Here is a 21987-nt window from a genome sequence, read left to right on the forward strand (position 1 = left end):
AGGATTGGATGAGAGAAGGATGTAGATACCCTGGGCTCTCTCCTCTTACCCTCAGATTTCTTGCTGGTAATTATTACTGAAACCCTGGAAGTCAGAAGGTAAGGAAACCCAGGTGATGAAGTTCATCGTGTTCTTCCTCTTGGGACAAAAGAAGGCAAGAGACTAATGAAGAAGGGAACTGAAGAGAGAAAAAATGAATAGCACAAGTGGATTAAGAACAAATAATTGGGGTGGAATTTAGAGTTTGCTCTTTTATCTAGGATGACAGTTAAGGAAAAATAGGGTTGAGAAAGGGTTTTATAGAATGGAACAGTAAACTATTCCTGTATGTTGCATCTAAAGAAAGCATAAAACCAGTCAGTTAAAACTGCAAGGAGGATCACATTTATTGCATTTTAAGAGTGATAAAATTAATTTAAGGACACAGAAGGAGAAATGATGCAAGTAACCTAGTGGACCAGTGGAAACGTGTGACTGCCACCACTATTTACGTTCATTCAGGAGGTCTTCACAGGTTCACTCAGAGGTTTTCTGACTGCAGGGTCACCACTATCCACTCCTGGGAGAAGCTGGAGGTAGTTCTACAGCTATTGGTAGCTTCCCTCTTACAGACACAGAGTATTTTTCCTCACAGGAGCTCTTAGTTTTTCCAACATTACACTTTTTTCTGGTTTTATTTTCTAAATGTATTATATGATGATGCTAATGTTATTCTGAGTTTAAAGAAGATATAGAGACCCACTACTTTTCCTGGGTGGGTACTCCGCTTTTGGATCAAAAGTCAATATAAATGCTTGGGAGTTCTAGCCAAGGCCTTTGGAACTCGGGAAACTACTTTGTTTTGTTAACCTTGACTACTGTCTGGAAGGAGACTTTGTGAGCATGTTGGTCTATGATACCAGCTGTACTACCTCATTCCTGGGCTTTGTTGTCTTGCGGCTTTTAGAAATTATTTCAAAACTCTAGATGTTTTAAAAGTATGTCCATTTAAAATTTCAGGTCTTCTTCTGTAATAGTGAAACATTTTTGTTGTTGTTGTCTCCCATAAAATAATAAGAGACATTCCCTAATTTAAAAAATTGAAAGAGATCTGGTTATTTTCAGACACAGTAAAATAAATGCTAAGAAGCACATACCAAAAGGACAAAAATGCCAAAACAAAAAACACTGAAGGAGATCAATCAGAAAAAGCTTTTTTATTCTGCTTAAAATTGTGTTCTTTCTGGCTTTATCTCAGAGAGAAAGGATTTCTTTATGTAACAGAATAGAGAGAGAATGTGCAGGCTTGTCCTACTTTCACAGAACTTTTAAATCTTATTAGGCCAGAATGCCTGCCTTATTGTATAAAATATCTCCTTGAATCTGGGTTATTTCAAATAAAGGTATTAATGAAACCTTCCAGAATTCTTCCTTGGGGAAAAAAAAATAATGAAAACACTTTTAAAATGCCCCTTCCCTCAGCCCCCAGTTAGCCCTAAAACATGAGAATATGCTAGGAGGCCACCCATAGCTTTGAATAATACAGGCTCTGATATACATATAAATAAAAATGAAATTAATAGATTGACAATCATTTATTTTGGGTAAAACCATAGATTTGAAAAATATATCCGAAATATCTCTCATCAATGGCCTCAGCTTAGTAGTGTAGGACAAGCATGGGTTTTTGATTTAGAGCTGATAAATTACTTTCTTCCAAAAGAGGTGGAAATGATATCTACCTTGTAGGATTGCTGGAAAGATTAGAGAAATAACACAAATTTGTTTATTAAACATCTAATATAGACTAGTTGACTTTTCTATGGACTAAAAAGACAAAGATAAATAAGGGACAGTCCTTTAAAGGCTGTAGATGGAATATATAAAACACCTGATGAGCAAGCATTGTTCAATGAATGAAATATATTGTTGTTACCATTTGAGTCAATTGTAACTCCCTACACAAAACAAACAAACAAAAAAGGAAGTATGCTTTCATAAACTAATGTTTTGGAAAGGAAATGGGTAAGCATTTATTCCCTGTCCTGATTGTACCTCAACTTTCCAGAATACACTCCCCACAAATCCTGGGTCCCCAATTCCCCACTTTATACACATACTAATGCTAATCTCCCCATAAATTGCCAGTCCTGTCTCCCCAACATATACATACCTAGGAGTACAAACATGAATTTGGCCCAAAATTATTATCACATAATAAATAGATCACCACAATTTTGCCAATAATCCTGGGCTATCTCAATGGAAACATTTAATCTAGTTGTGTGACCTTTGTCAGTTAGTCAGTCTCCTTTTTTTAAAGTGAGGGTAGTAACATATACTGTATTTAAAATGGTTGATTAAAAAAAACAAGATAAAATGGCAGAAGTTTACATGTTATTCTTCAAGTGATTCAATTGGTATTTGTCATTGACAATAGTGTAATATCCACTTGATTACAGAGGAGTTTATACTATGAGAGAGTAGAAAATTACATTTTTTGAAAAATTTGAAGGGTGAAAATTCTTTTTAACTTGAAAACTAAATCCATTGAGTTGCACTCTAAATAAATAATCTATATTTGAACCTAAAGAACTTAATAAATTCTGTCTTAGGAATTCTCTTTATAACTCTTCAATCATAGTATGTGCTAGTAAAAACTGGACTCAAACATTTACGGTCATCTGTTAGATACATAGGAAAAAAAGGGATCTGAATAAGGGAGCCAGTTAGTGGCTCCATTTTCATACAAATTTCATCGCATAAGCAGACTAATTTATCCAAGCCGAACTTACAAGATCTTAAGATCAAGGTATGTTTATTTTACAATAAAATCTAACATACTATAGAATAAAATAAATTACCTACATTCTGCTTCCCTCTTTCAAACACACAGTAACTAGGATAAACCCTTAAAAAAATATAGTTCTTCATTCCTTCTATGTTGTCCTACACATAAACTGTTCTGTAGAGGTAAGAAACTTTGTCCAGAAAACATATTTCTGGGAATTAAATTTAAAACATATCAGCAGCTTTAATACAGCCTTTGTAAAACAATGATACACCAGAAGATAAAATCCAGTGCAAATAAGATTATCAGAATTTTTTTTTTTTTTAATCGAGTAGCTTGCTTTGCTACTCGAGGATATGGTATACAGAAAAGAAAAGCACTAATTGTAGATAATTCTTGAGTACCAGAGTCAGAAGGCCTTTGACCTTTTAGAGGAGAGATACAATTTCAGCATATTAGGTAAAATTATTATAGACCCCAGGGTAATGTTAATACACCTCATTGGAAATTATACAGAAAGACTAGTGAATAGGACAAATTATAGAGAGCTGACTTTCTCTAATAGATTCAGCAAAGTGAAAAATGTCCTTCCCTTTTTTTTTTTTGAAATTTCTATTAAAATCTACCGAATATTTGAATACAAGATCTTGTTGGTTTTTTATTTACTCTGAATGAACTGAGCAATTAACCTAATGTTTTCTAGGCATAAATTGTCAAGTGCTTCTAATGGTCTTCCATTGCATCAAAAATTTTGTAAGAAAAAAGACAATTGTTTGAGATGATGGGTTTATTTCTTAGCATGATTTAAACATTCCAGATGGTAAACACATATCAAACATCACATTGTACTCCATGTTCATCTAGAATTATTATTTGTCAACTGAAAATCTAATTTTCTAAAAAAGAATAAGGGAATATGGAGAAATAAAAAGAATTAATGCTCATTGAGTAATTATCATTTCAGGGTTTGTTCTAACAGTTTACCTTTGTAATTTTGGCATTTGATCATCACTTTCATTACCTAGGCTTGAAACTGGTACAATAGAAACCATAAAAGGAAGGAAAATCAAATTGCACATGAAAGAATATACATCACTACTTTGGCTATTAACAGGTATCTGGGCATTAATAAGACTTTCCATAATGACTGGGTTTGAAAACTAAGTAAATCAACACAATTATTTAGAGCAGAAGATTTAATGACTTGCCTGCCATCTCACAGGCCTAGAAGTCAGAATTCCTGGTTTTTGTTTTTGTTTTTTTTTATCATTATACATTAAGTTCTAGGGTACATGTGCATAGCGTGCAGGTTTGTTAAATATGTATACTTGTGCTATGTTGGTGTGCTGCACCCATCAACTCGTCAGCACCCATCAATTCATCATTTATATCAGGTATAACTCCCAATGCAATCCCTCCCCCCCCCCCCCCCCCATGATAGGCCCCAGTCTGTGATGTTCCCCTTCCCGAGTCCAAGTGATCTCATTGTTCAGTTCCCACCTATGAGTGAGAACATGAGGTGTTTGGTTTTCTGCTCTTGTAATAGTTTGCTAAGAATGATGGTTTCCAGCTGCATCCATGTCCCTACAAAAGAATTCCTGGTTTTTAAAACCCATCTTAATTCTTCATTAGACTTTTTATAGATTTGGAATAAGTGAATAAGTGATGGGAGCTAAGTAACAAATTATGAGGTGATAGACTTTCACGGCTAAATATCCATCTTATCAGACATCAATTTAGACTTCATTAGTTAACACCAGTGACCTATCTCATTGCTGTGTGGTATTTATTAGTGAAAATTCACAAATGCAGTGTAATGGGATGAGAATTTTATTCACTCTTTGCTTTTTTTCTTACACAGACTTTTCTTTTACAAGGCACCATTCTTTCCTTTTCTCTTTCACATTGTATTCATTTCCAGGTACTTAAAACTTGCCTCTAGAGAGACTTTTGCCTAAAACGGTCTTGCACTGGTAAAAGCTGTGGAGGTTGCAATAGAATTCTTAGAATTCTGAGAGATAGTAAACTCACTTTATACTATGCCCAGTTAAGTGTTACAGATACCAATAATGTAACAAAAAAGAAATATCTTCTCAATTAATATTCACTTTTCATGTTTTAGCAATTTCACATAATGATGAATATTTCAAAAATAGTATTGCTGTATTTATTGTTTAATCTAAACAATTTTCATAATTGACCTAATGTGCCTATGTAGACAATAACTTCTGGAAGACATCTTCCGTTGTTTAAACAATTTAAAGAGTTGCTTACTATGCCATCTCCTCTTTCTAAAGGCCAGTATGTGGCTAAAATCAAAGAGCAAAATAGCCTCTATAAACTCTTTTATTCTGATACTGTGTTACAAAAATGTTTTAAAGAGAATATTCCCATGAAGTCAGTGTTTTCACAATCTTATTCACGGAAAATCTAAGGTGGCCATGAGAGAATGGAGCCTTAGACTTAAAATCAGAAGACCTAGATTAAAATTCAGCCTGGGCCATTTAACAACTTGGCAAGTTACTTAAAATACCTAAATCACTTTTTACTCATGTGTAAAATAGAAATTATACCAACCTATGTCTTTTTATGAAATGATGAGATTGTATTCTGTTCATCGTAATGTTATCCTAAAATATATTTCTCTATAAATACAAATTAGAGAGGTATGTGTACAAATGTATGCATATAGAGACCACATACACATATTTTTCAAAGATAAAATATATAGAAACTTTCTATCTGAGAAAATTCAAAAGTGAGAAGGCCATTGTATATATTGAGAATAAAGCACCAGAAAGTGATTTAAGAAATGCTCTGGAAGATAAAAATAAGCCAATTTGACAATTACATTAGTAGAAACACTTTAGCTAAAGAGAGAGCAGTAATCAATTTTGTTAGTGTAGAATTAAATTATTCATGTTCATCATCAAAAAATGATATTTTAAATTTATAAAATATTTTAAGGAAAGAACAAATGAATGAGTTAATTTCAATAAATATTTTAGCCATATTACTTTATTTAAAATTTTCACTAAGTTTAAGAGACAAAATTTAAAATATTGAGGTTGAATAATTATACATTTTAATACTTTTTTTTTTTTTTTTGAGACAGAGTCTTACTCTGTCACCCTGGCCAGAGTGCAGTGGCATGATCCTGGCTCATTAAAACCTCTGCCTCCCAGGTTCAAGCGATTCTCATGACTCAGCTTCCCGAGGAGCTGGGATTACAGGCGCACACCACCACACCCAACTAACTTTTGTATTTTTAATAAAGATAGGTTTTTGCTATGTTGGCCAGGCTGGTCTCGAACTCCTGTCCTCAAATGATCCATCCACTTGTGCCTCCCAAAGTGCTGGGATTACAGGTGTGAGCCACCGTGCCCAGCCTAATACTATATTTTAATTTTAAATTTTATCAATTGATTCTCTGTTTTAAAATGTGAGTAAGTTAGTTCTCTTCCACTTTCTTTTTTCATTATTTGATTAATTGTCTGGATTTCATCTTCAAGTCCTTCCTCCCTCCCTGTCTCTTTCTCCCTTCCCTCCTCCCTCCTTTTTTCCTTTCTTTCCTTCTTTCTTTCACTCAGTCATTGCTGTATCCTCTGCCATAGTCTTATATATTTCAGAATGACTTTCTTTTATACATCAATATATCTTTCAGAGAGCTTATTTCTTTTTCTCCTGAATCCTTTTAAGAATGATTCCTATATTCTTGAAGTATAATATTAAATGGGATATATCAGTGTATCAACTCATCAATATATCCAGGAATATAGGATGCTCTTTTGGTTCACAGATTTATTCTTCTGTTATTTTGGAGAAATAATTTGATATTTTTAAATAGATATTATTTTCTATTCTGTTGAACTTACTTTTTCTGAGAAACCATTAACCGTATGATTGTTTTCTTCTCTATACCTCAATCTTTGTTCTCTACCTTTATTCTCTACGTTCTCTATATTATCTTCTTTCTTTCCTCTATGTCAATAATCTTAATTTCTATCTTATCTTATTTTGTTCCATGATGTTTGTACTTCATTAATAGTTTTAAAATGTGATTATTAGTGTCCTTAGATCGGGCATCTCCATTTTCATCTCATATATTGTCATCTCATTTTTAACCATGACTTTTTAACCATGACTTCTACATCCTCCATCCCTTCCTCTTCTCCTTCTCTCTGTTCTTAAGTTGTAGATTTGTGCCACATTATAGGATAAATACCTTCTCTAGAGTAGGATTAATTTTTATTCTTTTAATACAACCAAAGAAGCATAAGTTTCAGGACACCAGGAGACCAGAAGGCTGGTCAAAGCATTTTCTAATGCCATTTCACTCTTTATCCAAACCATATTATAAAACATCATCACATGTCCTCTGTGTGTGTGTGAGATTTTGTTTGTTTGTTTGTTTGCTTATTTTGTTCAAAGGCTCAAGCAGATCTGGAGCTGCCGCCCAACCTGCAAACATGGAGGATTTTGCCTCCATCTTTGTATTTGCTTCAAAAGACAAAAACATAACAAACCTATAAAAGGTCAGATATAAGAGACAGCAATGAACCCACAATTAATGCAACCATCTGCTTTGAGACAACCTCAGTAAGCACGTCCTTTTTTCCTTTAGTAGCAAAGAACAAGCTGGTTCCATCTTTGAACAGAGAGAAACTTATAAAAAAAATTTCACAAGAATCACACTGTGAGGCCTGTGAAGTTAAGCGTTCCAAGAAAGAAACAAGAAATGTGATGACTTGAGAACTTCAATTAGCAAGTTTTTAATTCCACTTTTCTCCCCAAGTGAGAAGGTGAAAACCAACAAATTTCACATATGCGGTGTGTTGAGATTTTAGGTCTGTAACAGAAGACTATGACCTATAAAACTGAATTTCTCCCAGATAAAATTTGTCTTGCTATTCTATTTCATCATGATCATTAGTGTGATCAATTCTATTCACAACTACTATTGACTCCAAATAGCAAGAGAGAATTTTCCTTGACTCCCTCCCTTCCATGTTAGAATCTTCTTTTTCCTTCCCTCCCAGGTGTGGTTTGAGAGATTGAGGAGTAGCTATCTACTTTTCTATGGCTTTAAAGGAAAGAGTGAGAGTTGCCTTATAGACAGATTTGCCACCTTATTTAACTAGGTTTTTTGCTCCCTCTTTTACCATTTGATTAAATGTTTTCTGTCAGTGTTCACTCAATCAAGCTGAGGTGCATGTTATTCCTATGAAAAGATATACTAAGCTTTACATATGTCTCCTACTTCATTTTGGAGCTCCAGTAATGGGGAGGCATGGCTGTTTTTCCTGATTCTACTGAAACTCTTGCATCTTCATAGTGAGAAGCCAAGGTTGCCACTCTCAAAGGTTTATTTTGATTTATTTATTTATTTATTTTAAGATGGAGTCTCGCTCTGTCGCCCAGGCAGGAGTGCAGTGGCATGATCTCGGCTCACTGCAAGCTTCGCCTCCCGGGTTCACGCCATTCTCCTGCCTCAGCCTCCTGAGTAGTTGGGACTACAGGTGTCTGCCACCACGCCCGGCTAATTTTTTGTATTTTTAGTAGAGACAGGATTTCACTGTGTTACCCAGGATGGTCTGGATCTCCTGACCTCGTGATCCGCCCGCCTCGGTCTCCCAAAGGCCTGGGATTACAGGCGTGAGCCACCAGGCCAGGCCTATTTTGATTTTTTTCTAGGGCTAGCTACTCTCATTGTTCATCTACTTCCCTACGATGGGGGATTTAGTAATAATTCTTAGGGCTTTGTCAATTCATTTCTCGTTTCCTGACAAGATTTTGTGATATTGTTGTACTCAAGAATGCTGCTAACTTGTACCTTACCAGAAACTGCCTTTTCATTTCTAGACATCACTTCTTTGGATTTTCTGTTCAGAGACTATAGCCTATTCCTTGCTTTGTTAGTACTGATTAACATTTTCCTACATTTTACTTTTTTTTCTGCTTACCCTCCCCCCCCACCAAATTCTCTAGATATTGAAGAAGGGAGATCTTAAGATCTCTCATTTTCTCATTTTTATTTTAGAGATTCTTTACTTTCCTGTGAAGGTTCTTTTAAAAAAGAGAGATTTTAACGGGCTTGTTTATGATTATTTAAAATGGTTAAGGAACCAGAACTGAATTTGCCCTGGCAAATTCAAAGAAACATATAAGGTGAGATTTGTAGTTTCCCATCTGTCAAGAATGTATAAAGAAAATGTGAGTCAATTAGTATTAGGGTATATTCATGACACCAGACGTTTTATACCAAATCATTGAGAGGATAGTAGTGTTGCAGTTAAGAGAGCACATGTCATTTCTAAATATGAATGTTAAGAAGCCACGTGATGTTGACTAAATTCACTATTAAGTTTTCTATTTTGTTGATGGGTTTTTTCAAAGTACCAGAATTTTTATTTATTATCTACTTTTTTTCTGTTCTATACTTTATTAATTTTAGTGGACATCTTTATTATTTCCTTTCTTGTACTTTTGTTTTACTTTGTTGTTCCTTTCTAGATTTTGAGTTGGAATTTAAACCAATTGTATTTTTTATTTTTTATTGATAGCAGATAGAAGAATATGTGTATTTTCTAATCATTACTTGAAATGATATAGGAGCTTAAAGCTATTTATTTTCATGTGATCATTTCTTTAACTCTTACAGATTCTGATATACAGAGTTTTATTATCATTATTTTTCATAGTATTTTTCCATTCACCCAAAAGTTGGTTAGTTGAAAGCCACTGAACGTATTATCACATAATGTTGATAATAGCTTCATTTTATAGAACTCACTAATGTCGTCTTTGTAACTCAATATATGATCAATTTTTGAATATGTTCCATAGATGACTGAGAAAAAGGTATATTCGTTATTATCAGGGTATAGTGTTTGATATATATCCATGAGATCTACTTTATTGATTATAGTGTCTCAATATTTTATCTAGATTTTTCGTTCAGTTGCCTTGTCTTATAATGTTAATATCGCATTATTATCATCTTTACTCCTCGTTAAATCCTCTACATCCTTACATCTTACTTTGTAGTTTCAACTTTACATAAGTGGTACATGGATATTGATAAATGTTGTGTCTTCATTGTGATTTATGAATTTCTATTTTCATACAGTGTCTTTCTTTGTCTTGTTTGCTGCATTTTAGCCTGAATTCTGTTTTACCTGATAATAAGATCTCAACCTCTGCACTCTTATTGATTCCGTATGCCTGACATACTTGCCAATATCTGTGTTTTTTACTATTTGGAACAAAACTAGTTGTATTTCTTGTACATAGTATAGAACTAGGCTTTGCTTTATGAGCCAATCTGAAAAAAATTTTAAAATAGGCTAGCTAAAACTTACTCATATTTAGTGATATAATAGATATGCTTGATCTCAACTCTGCATTTTATTTTATAATCATTGTATATATTATGTCATATTTATGATATTTCTCCACTTGACCTCTGAGTTTTTAAATTTTCTTTTGGAATTAAGAAATTTTTGTATCATTGTTCTAAAGGTTTTCCTTTTATTTATAGTTTTTATAATGTCTAACTCCTCTTTCTCTTACATGACCATTGACTAGCTGGTTTGTTAGTTTTAAATGGCATCCTTTATTACCTATTACCTATACAAAAATCAATAATCCCATTCTGCTTTCCTGTTTCTCTCTCCTTTCTTTATTCATTAATTTTTAGTTTCATACTTTATATGACAGAAATATAACATTCCATACTATTCTTCCACCAACCTATGTACTGCTCAATCTTCATTCTATAATTAATTATATTGAATAATTACCATCAGTCCTTTTGCTGAAGTTTCTCTAGTTGTCTCTTGGATTTGATAAAATGCATCTTATGTACTTCTCAGAGAGTCAAACTTTAGGAAGTATTCCCTGAGTTCTTTCATGCTGAAAATTATAGGCTTGATACTTGAAAGACAGTTTAGCTGGATATAAAATCTTTGACTTAGAGTTTCTTGAAAGTAAACCTCTCTCTACTGTGGACTAACTATCTATAATCATTGGCTCATGAATTACTATTTAATTCTATCTAGAAGATTTGTATTTTAGTTTATAAAACACATAGAAGAGAATTTTGTCAGTTTTTGGGCTACAGTATTAATTCTTTGACAAAGGAAGAGAGTGAGGAGAGATATGTTATAGATATTTTTCCACATGTAAGGGTATATCTGGACTTACAAAATTTAAGTTAATTTAATCAAACAGTTGCTTAATCTAGAAAAGAATACATCCATCAATTATATTCCCAAAATGTTACAAAATTAAATCAAAATGATCAAATAACTATAGCCTAATATTTTTACAACTTTATTCACAGTGTTTTGTTATTTCATTTCTTTCAAAAATTACTCAACTATACTCTATAACAGTGGTTCTCAAAATGTGGTTCACAGACCTCCATGGTTCCCCAAGACTTTTTAAGTTCATAAAGTCACAATTATTTTCAAAATACACTGAAATTATTTACCTTTTTCACTTGGTTGACATTTATATTGGTAGTGCAAAGTAATGGTGCATGAAAGTGCTAGGAACTTATTTCCAATTAAGGCAAAGGCAAGAAACTGTGCTAGTAGACACTTTATTTATTTACCAACATGTTCTTACAGGGAAAAATATGCCAGTTTCACTTAAGGGTATCCTCAATGAATCAGTTCAACTGTTTAAAAATCTAAATCCTTCAGTGCATTTCTTTTTAATATTCATGTGATTAAATAGGAAAAATTCTTAAAGCACTTATGACACATACCAAAATACAATGGTTGACTTAAGAAGTCTGAGGCTGCAGTGAGCCATGATCGGGCCACTGCACTTCAGCCTGAGAGACAGAGTGAGAACCTATCTCTAAAAGGAAAGAAAGAGGCGAGGTGCAGTGTGGCTCATGCCTGTAATCCCAGTGCTTTGGAAGGCCAAGCAGGAGGATTGCTTAAGGCCATGTGAGGCCAGCCTAGGCAACATAGCAAGACTCTATCTCTACAGAAGGAAGGAAGGAGAAAGAAAGAAAGGAAAGAGAGAGAAAGAAAGAGAATGCAGCTGTCCTCTATTAAGCTATGCACTAATGAAATTGTAAAAATATAAAACAGTACCTCTATTATTTTTTTGTTTTGGAAAATACGGTTATGTTCATTAAAACATTTTCATTAAAGCAGTTATTGTCATTTAATTTGATTAATAAATATTTTTAAATATCTACTTTGGAATTTTAATTAAAAATTAGAAATTTTATATTTCTAATATTGGTAGTTATCCACATAAACACATATTCTTTGAAGACCCTCAATTTCTTTGAGTGTAAAGAATTCCTGAGATGTTTGAGAATAAATTATCTAGAGCCATGTTTAAAGACCTTCAATGGATTCCTATAGATCTAAAGGGAAAAACCAAATTCTTAACATGGCTTCAATTTACAATATGTTACAATCTCATAGGCATTTATTTCTCATGTTATGATTCCTTTTGCGAACACACCGTTCCTTCTCTCTGGAATGTCCTTCCTAATTCGTCTCACCTAATTAACTCTCATCCTTCTGGTTTCAGCTTAAGCAGCACCTCCCTAGACATCTGCTCCTTTGTTTTAGCCTCCGTTGAAACCATGCTTCTGTACTTCAGAACCTTTCCTCTTTTTATAGTTATATATTTATTGATGGAAATATTTGATTAATGGTTTTCTTCCCAATAGATAGAAAAACCATGAAACCAATAAGCACCCACGTTTTGGCTTATCATTATATTCACTCTTCCTAGCAGAGTGCTTAGCACAGAGTAGGATGGGAAATAAAATATTTGTTGGAGAATGAATAAGTGAATTAATACATGAATTGATATAGAGTCATATATCTTGATAGAGTCATATCTTTGTGAATTGATACAGTCATATCTATTACTTCTTTTGTCCTAAAAGTCTACAGTTGAGTAAAATTGATCTACATGCATTTCTCCATACCTCCCTTGTTACTAAGCTATCATTATATTTAACATACTTTGGTGTAAGCATCTGTATATTTATCAGTCTGCCCATAAGATTGTTCACTCTTTAAGGGCTTTAAGGGCATGGGACTGTATTTTATTCATATCTAAATAAATGAATCTGTGATAAATTTTGTGTATTTTATTCACCTGTGAATAAATTTATTCATCTGTGAATAAGTACACAGATGAATAAAATACAGTCATAAGATATTTAGCACTTAGGATGTCATAAGGTATTTAGCACTTGATAAACAGTAAATGAATGTATGAATGAATTATTGAACTAAACATTTCATATATGGCATTACATACTTCTTTACATTTTTATTAAATTCTCCCAGCTAAAACTCAGGTAATGGGAGAAATCAAGATTGCATTGAAGAAGGAAATGAAGACAGATGGTGAACAACTAATAGTTGAAATTCTCCAATGCAGAAATATTACATACAAATTTAAGTCACCTGATCATCTACCAGGTATCTAATTTTATTATAGTCATCAGTATATCTAGAATTTTTTAGGGATGTGTCTTATATATTCTGGAAAATGTTAACTAAAATTTGAACTATACACCAAATAGATCAGAAAAAAGAACTGATTAACATATGTAACAAGTTGTTTTCTTTCAGTTCTTAGCTAGATATTTTAACATATACATTAGAGTGTTATATTCATTAGACAACAGAAGGACAAATTTAAATTGCTAAGAAAATAGATATATCAGCTAGATGTGGTCGCTCCTGCCTGTAGTCCCCACTATGTAGAAGGCTAAAGCTGAAAGATCACTTGAGCCCAGTAGTTTGAGATTAAGTGAGCTATCTGGCCACTGCATTCCAGACTGGTGACAGAGTAAGACCCTGTCTCAAAAAAAAAAAAAAAAAAAATAGGCATATCTTTTAATCATTTTATGTTGTCTGAAACAAATTGTTTACAATGCTGGCTTTGTACAAAATGTAGGAAGAACTCTCAGTATACAGTTATAATTCTTTCAATAGAAATTTATATGATTGATGGAATTTAATAGGCTGAATTCTTATTTTCAGATTTATATGTGAAAATATATGTGATGAATATTTCTACCCAAAAAAAGGTGATCAAGAAAAAAACAAGAGTATGCAGACATGATCGAGAGCCTTCATTCAATGAAACTTTTCGATTCAGTCTAAGTCCTGCAGGACATTCTCTTCAGGTAACTCTGTATTATGTAGTTGATATGTAAAACTTCTCATTCATGTTGTATTTATTTTTATTCCATTATTCAATATTTATATACTGATCACACACTATATGACATTTGAGAAGTTAGTCATTTTTTAGCAGTATCTCTCCAGGAGTCTTTTAGAATTCCACAGCCCATTCACCTCATCCAATCAGCTGCCAAGCCTTCTCTACTCTGTCTGCAGAGTTTATTTTACATAGATTCCTCTTATTTCCATGCTCACTGCCACTAAACCTTTTTGGGTCCCCATCTTTGTTATTCAAATCATTTCATCTGTTTACCTGGCCAATTGTAATTTCTGTCTTATCCCTTTAGTTCATTTCATCACAGCACTGCCAGAGTTACCTTTTAAAACCCTAGTTAGTTTACATTAAACTTGCTAGTTTACATTAAAGGTCTTCAACTATCTTGAATCATTATCTTGAATCATTCAGAGTCCTCCAAAGTGAGTTTTAATTGGATTGACTTAGTCTCAGCTCCTTGGATACTTTTCCACTCAATACTCCAGTCACAACAGACTCTCTTCAAGTCATGTTAAGCCTCCAATCCTTTGCTCATATTTTTCCGCCCTTCAAAGCTCCCTTTTCCAACTCCCACCATCTATCACAATACTCCACATCTTTCATCTCTCCTTACTGATGACCCTGGGTATAATTCGTCATACTGTATTCACAAAACATTTTGCTTCTATTATTAGGCTACCAATTCCAGTCTGTCTTGTAACAACAACATCTGTACTTATCTGTCACTGCTTCTATGCTATCAGTTTCTCTAGGGCAAAGCCTAATTTTCATTGCCTACAGCCTACACAATGCTTTGCACATAGTAGGTCTTCAGGAGATATAGAGACAAGGAATGAAAGTAGAAATGGGGGAATGAGAAAAGAGAAAAAAATGTAGGAAGAGACCATGGTACAGGAAATTAAAGGTTTGAATTAGAGACAAAGATAAAAGATATTACAAAGCAAAAATGTATTGAGAAGAGTAACTGATATTAGACTAGAAAGGAATAAAGAAAAAATGACACTCTGAAGTCTGTGTCAACAAATGTATTATTTCACAGAGATTACGTAGTCAGGGGATTTGGAATAGAGAAAGATCAAAAGTTTTTCTGAAATGAATTTGATAAGAAGGCAGAGAGTCAAGTGAAAATAAACAATGTCATTTGAAATCCCTGAATCAGAAATCAGAAGAGACAGTCATATCTGGAAGTACAAATTTTGAAGTCAGAAGCATAAAAGTTAAGTTTTAGCCAGGAATAAGGGTAAATTATATAACCAAAGGAGATTCTGAGGAGAAAAAGGAATACAATTACAAGGATTAATGCTTAGCTCCACTGAATGCTCTCTACCTTTCCTTCAACTCATCTTTAAAATGAAAAAAAAAAATTCTTTAGTTTGAGACCCTTGTGATAAGTTCTGCATATGACTTCAAAAAATAGTTTGGAAGTACATACTGTAGTAAAATCATCAGAAAATGTAATACTAAATAAAAGCAACGCCCTGTGAAGTTATATTTATTTGTTCAGAATTCAGATAATCTTTTATTTGATTTGGCTTTGTGTAAACTAGTAAAAAATTATTTGGCAAAGTTATTTTGTGAAACTTTCCATCAATTTAAGCATAAACTTAGAATTAGCTGGTTATACATTTCTTACCTAGTGTTCTCATTTTCTTCAGAATGTGTCTTTTCCTTTGCAGAATAATACAGATGTTGATGTGAATTAATTTATATTACATGCAAATCTTTTGAGAACACCTTGATTATTAGTTCTCCTGCAAGTATATCTGCTACTTCTACTCAGCGTCACCCTCTTTTGTGCTATTTTTTTGATGATTAAGTGTTCTTAAAAGAGGTTGAAAACTGTACATATATGTATGTATATAAATTAAATATGTTTATTTTTGACTATTTTTTCTAGATTTTACTTTTCTCCAATGGAGGGAAGTTTATGAAAAAGACCTTGATTGGTGAAGCCTGTATCTGGCTTGACAAAGTGGATCTCAGAAAAAGAATAGTCAATTGGCACAAACTTTTGGTCAGTCCTACTCAAACGCATTGAAGAAACATGTCTTCTCAGGGTATAGAAACTGCTCTAAGTAGCCTCACATCAAGACTACAGTTGGAAACTAAGCTAAGTTTTGAGAGGCAAACGTAAGAATGGGAACAACAGGCAAAAACATGCTTAACACCTTGTACATTTATTGTTGTGTATCACACAAAGATATTCAATTGAAAAAGTTCACATATTGAAAATAAAAAGGAATGGAGCTCTGAGACCTTGAATTTCCCATGGCTGTGAAGAGAAACTGTGAAACAAAGTTTGATTACTTAAGGCAAAAATCTTTGAGCAGAGTTGAGCTATAGCTTAAGACAGAGGCTCAAAGATTAATGTGGTTTCCATATAGCACAAAGGTAACTCTTTATGCAAAGAAGCCTTGGTTGAAAGGAAAGAACTGATGTGACAAATCTCAGTTTTCAAAACTTCAAAAACCTTCCTTCATCATCTTCTATTCAGACAACCAGATGCTTTCAGATTCGGACATAAGATATACCTACAATATGTGTCCAGGACTGGAAGTGAGGTGGCTATGTTCTTAGGGAAAATGGAACAGGAGATGTACAAATTATGCCTTTTAGGCCATATCTTACCAGTTTTCTCTCTGTCTAAATGTTACAAGGGTGTACAACACTGACTTTGGAATCCATGTGGTAAAAGCACATTTGTTTCAGTGTAACTTGAAATAATGTAGAGTGAAGATAATACTAGGTAAAAATAAAATTGAATTTATCTAGGAATAAAACTGTGACTGGCTAACAAAGAAGAATGTTGTCCCATAAAATATTGGAATTTTGGTTGAAACCATCAAAATCTTCATAATTTACCATTAAGCCAAGACATCTTCAATCTATGTACCAAAGGACCTAGAGTAAACTGATATGTTCTAGGAAGCATGATAACTTACTCTTTGTGAAACTGCAAATAAATGTATTATCCTGCACATTTCCTTTCTCTTGAGTGATGCATTGACAGAGAAGGAAAATTCTTTCTCTGGCAAACGAACTATATTAATCTTGTGATACTGATTAATTAAATGGATATCATTTCCTCATCTCATAATATTTTACCCTTTTTTTTCCTTAATGAGTTAATTCATTTACTGATTGTATCATGAAAACATGACACTAAATGAGTTCTCTCTAGTGCTCTATTTTCTTACTTTAGTGACAATATCACAGTGATCAAGTTCATCAATGTTGGGAAAATATGTGAAAAGTCAACATTTACCTGAGATTAAAATATACTTTGAGCTATTTTAATAATAATGAATAAAACAACTAATGTCCAAGTCTTAAAATCAAGCACTCTCTTCTCTATTAGCATTATTAATTAAGGAAGTAATGTCAAAGTTGTGGAAAACACACTCAGCAGGGAATAAAAGCCTGTCTTCTGGTCTTAGTTCTGCCACTGACTATGTCACCTTGCACATGTCACTTAAACTCACTTTACCCCAGTTTTCTTATCTGTAGGATAAAAATAATTATATATCCTTAACCTTCCAAATGAGATGTTGTGATGATAAATCAATGATCCATGAGAGATGAAAGCACATTTGCAAATATAGTTTTATATACAGAAGTGAGGAATAATTATTACATAGCTTTTTAATTCTCAAATTTTATATGTGAAAAACATCATCTAAACCAATGGCAAGGATTGACATGGATAAAAGCAGTAAATTAGCTGCAAAACTTACTTTTTATTTAAAATATAAACTTTAACCTGAATAAAGGTGAAGAATTACATGAAAAAGATTTGCAAATTTTGTTATCCTCAATTAAATGAATAATGCTGGTCTTACCCAATTCCTACATTCTACACAAAATAAGTAAATCAAATTGCTTCTCAGAGCATTCTGAGCTTAAAACTTTCTGCTTTATTTAATGGTGAAGTGTTAGTGGGATTAGAGAAACCCATCTCTAGATATTGGTTGGATATTGAATTTTCTCATTTTTAAAGAAATGAGTTATATATATATATATATATAAACATATATATATATATAACTTCAGAATATAAATCCACTCTTCCCCAAACTGAGAAAGATAACCACAACTTTTCTTCCCTCTATTTTTTAATCCCCCTCCACTGACAATACAATGTCATTTACCATTGACATTGCTCTAAAATGAGCACGGGAGAGTGGAATCATCAAAAACATTATATTACTAGTATTTTATTTTTAGAAACTATTAGATCTGCTGATGGTTGCCATGGATATTTCCAGCAGAAACTAGCACTTGAAGAAGCCTATAATCATCACTCATAATTGGGGAAGAAAAGGTCCAAGAAGATCTCCTTCTGACATAAAAAGGCTCTGATATTTGCCCTTAAAAGAAAACCCTGACTCATCTCTGATCCTCTTTTGCAGCCACTCATATCCAGAGGTATGCACGAGAGTTTGTATGATCAGTTACTTTCTTCATTCCACTTGCAATTTCTTTTAGAATAATATAAACGGAGGGATCACCAAAACAAAGATTATCTCTTTGGTAGCTATTTAACCTGAAAGAGTAGGAGTCCTTCCATTATAGAAGCCCCTCCGTTCCAAGGAACTAGTGATGGGGCTAGGTCAATCAGCAGAGCTGACAACAGGGCTTCTTTTTGTGCACCAGCATTCCCCTTCAGAGAGCATAAGATCCTGCCAGTGTGCCAAGTTTGAAGCTGACCAAACTTCTAGGTTGTACTGGAATTATTCTATGCAACACTGATCCTTATATGAATGCGTTTCTTCTGAATGATGTCGATTACCCTTCTTACAACAAAACTGTTTCTTTTTTATTGCAAATAGGGCTCTTGGTGTTTTTTACTTTTTTGTACATATCACAGTACATGGTTTTTCACTCTTTAGTTTGTTTCATTTTATTGGAATTAACTTTTTTTTATTCTAACACTGACAGAGTTTGTAATCTCTATATAATACGTAATTACTCCAATTACAGCACTTTTACCTTGAAGAGCATCTCAATTTTTCCCACAATTTCATTGAGTCCTCAGAGACTGATGTTGCTTCTTGGTTTAAAAATTGGTCCTAAGGAAACTTTCAGCTGTAGAAACAAAAGCACAGAGTGAATTTTTACAAAAGACAGGGAATATAGAATAGTCATTACAGACACAAATAACCCTAGTAGCAAGAAGTTGGTGTTTTCCCTGTTTTTACTTAAGATTAAGGAGATTTTTGGTGACTCTGAACTCTTTATTTATATTTCAGTTTAAAATATCAAGACTAAGGAGCATCAATTGTCTTTATTCCTTAATATTGCCCATATTTTAACAAATTACACTAATTAAATGCATATTTTCAGCATACCAGTGGAATTAATTTTGTGGATCACACACATTTAAATAGTCATATTGTGGGAATATTATAGCTGGTAACCAGCTGATATTGATTCTTATTATAGGAACGACTGTAATGATAGTGGTGGTAGCAGTAGTGATATTAGCGGTGGTGGTGATGTGAAGTAAAATAAAATTATATATTATATTGTGCCCAATTTATTAGAAATTATTTGATCAATGCTTCATTTCATCAAAATATCATAAAGATGTTTATAGTATTTTTTTACTTTATTATTTAAATCATAACAATATTTTTAAAAACTTATTTTCATTGCTACAATGTCAAATATTCCAAAATCAGCCAACTACAGCTATATATGTGTTATGTGTGACAGAAGTGATCTTCCTTCCCTCTTTTTGAGCTTGAAATGAAAGTGAAAGAAGACTCAATGAATAATTATGAGCTATTTATTTAATAATTACTTACCTTGGGTGTAATACAATAATGAATGAGTGAAACAAATATTCTCATTGAATATGATACAGTGCTGTTTTCTGTATGTTTCACGTTCTATTATTAAAGGTATCCATTAAGCCAAAATCATTTAATCAAATTCTTTATCTGATAGGCAGATTGAGAGCATTTTCTTAATTCATTACCTTGTACATAAGTATACATTTGGTAAAGTAGACCAAGTTGAAATGTTCATTTCATTTGGCATTCAGCATGTGAATATGATTATTGTTTGATTGTGTCTGTATATTTGTTAGGTGACGTGCTCAGGTGCTCCCACTACTGATTAATGTGTGTGCTAATATCCTAACAACACATATGAGGTTTAAGAAAAAATTTTCTTGTCTGAAAACATAAACACCTTAATAAAACTGATTTTGAAATAAAAACTAAAGTACTTGAAGATATGTCTTGTTTCTGACTATATGTTGCATGCCATGTTGGTGATTTGCTAATGTGTTTTTTTGTTTGTTTTACCCAAATCCCTTTGGAAAATCTAATAGACAAATGCAAATTCTTGGACTAAGGACTGTATAAATTGACCTGAAAATAACATGAGAGTTGTATTTAAAAAAAAAAAAAAAAATGCTTGTAAATCCATCTTGAGTTTTACTCTATGTAAAAATATGTCTTGGTTTTGTGATTGTATACGAGATGTATCTTGATAACTTATGTAAATTGTGCCGTATAAAGGCTGTTGCCTCAGCCTTACTAATAAATATTGAAAATATCACCTTTGACTTCTTGTGTTTATCAACTTGATAAATTCATCCTTAATATAAAGATAAAACTTTTCAGGACATCTTCTCTGAAAATTGTATTGTAAATATATTCACTCGCCCAGTTTTAAAATTGTTTTGTAAATATAGCAGAGTTACAGAAAACAGAATTAAACACATGCATAGCTTCATAAATGATCGGATGTCAGACATTCTTATAACCACCACCCAGGCCAAAAAATTGAACTTTGCCCGCCATCTCATAAGTCTTCCATTTAACCCATCTCTATCACAACTCACTCCCACCCTTCTAAATGTAACACTATCCTGATTTAATGATAACAATTTCTTGATTTATCACTCACACAGCCCACAAAACACTAGTGTAGTTGTCATGTTCTATTTTTAATATTTTTCTAAGCGTCTTTTAATTTACATATTCTCCTACCCCTTCCTTCTTTTTCAGTGAGTCTCTTAAAAACAAAACAAAACAAAACAAAACAAAAAACTTGGTCTTTGCACCTGTAAGATTCCTTGCAAACTGGGTTTTGCTCATTGCATGCTATAGTGTAGTTAACAAGTTTCTCTGCCTCTGCGTTACTTGTACATTGGTATTTTTTTCTATATGCTTGGTCCAAATCACGTCCAATTTATCTGTCACAGGTTGGTCTTGTATTCCTGTACTGGGAGGCACATATGTCTGGTGGTCTCTTACTTTGTCCTGCTTGTGGCCACTGATGCTGAATCCCTAAAATATATTTATTAATTAATTAAATGTTGCAAAATGATAATATTCTATATCAATCATTATTTCTTCTTGAAATATTTAGAAAAAGATAAACTTCTTTTGAGTCAATATTTGGTTACCCCATGGTATAGTTTGTACAAGAAATCTACGATAAAGGCAGAGAAAGCTGGACAATTTCCCTTTATCCATTTACCATATTTCAAAATAATAGATAGTTCCCTACCATCCTCCAAAAATAACGAATTCCTTTTCGTTTTTACTTTTAATGTCATTATAAAACCAAAGATTGAAACATATTTGATATAATTCTTTGAAGCTATTATTCATATTAATGCTCTGATTTACCCTTTTTGGCCAGTTAAGGCATGTCTGAGGGGGCTTACATGTTTACTACATTCTTTGATACTCTCTTGCCATAACAAGCAAGTTATCTATCATTTTTTAAACTTAAAACAGTGTAAAAAATTAGTTGCTTTAAATTTTTATTTTTTATCTATTCATCTCTCTGCAATAATTAAATTTAGGAATATATTGACACTGATTGATCAAATTTTATGTAATATACTTCTGGTAAACTTTTAAGGGCATTCTTAGGTGAAGTATATCTTGGAGGTTTTTTTAAGATAATGCCAGGTCTAAAGAGTTATAAATACATGAATGATTACAAAGTTCAGGTTTTTG

The 21987-nt window shown here is 32.9% G+C and overlaps 1 protein-coding gene across 1 annotated transcript in view; it reads left to right on the plus strand.

The window, feature by feature from the left end:
- The window catches only part of PCLO (piccolo presynaptic cytomatrix protein), a 406268-nt gene extending 389362 nt beyond the window's left edge, over nt 1-16906 (plus strand). Inside the window, exons 24-26 of the mRNA XM_011927761.1 lie at nt 13105-13239; nt 13807-13952; nt 15903-16906. Coding sequence (XP_011783151.1) covers nt 13105-13239; nt 13807-13952; nt 15903-16043 — 422 coding nt within the window. The 3' untranslated portion in view covers nt 16044-16906. The remainder of the gene's footprint in view (nt 1-13104; nt 13240-13806; nt 13953-15902) is intronic.
- Nucleotides 16907-21987: the final 5081 nt, after the last annotated feature.

Source organism: Colobus angolensis, unplaced genomic scaffold, assembly GCF_000951035.1.
Source record: "Colobus angolensis palliatus isolate OR3802 unplaced genomic scaffold, Cang.pa_1.0 Scaffold74, whole genome shotgun sequence".
Classification (NCBI taxonomy): domain Eukaryota; kingdom Metazoa; phylum Chordata; class Mammalia; order Primates; family Cercopithecidae; genus Colobus; species Colobus angolensis.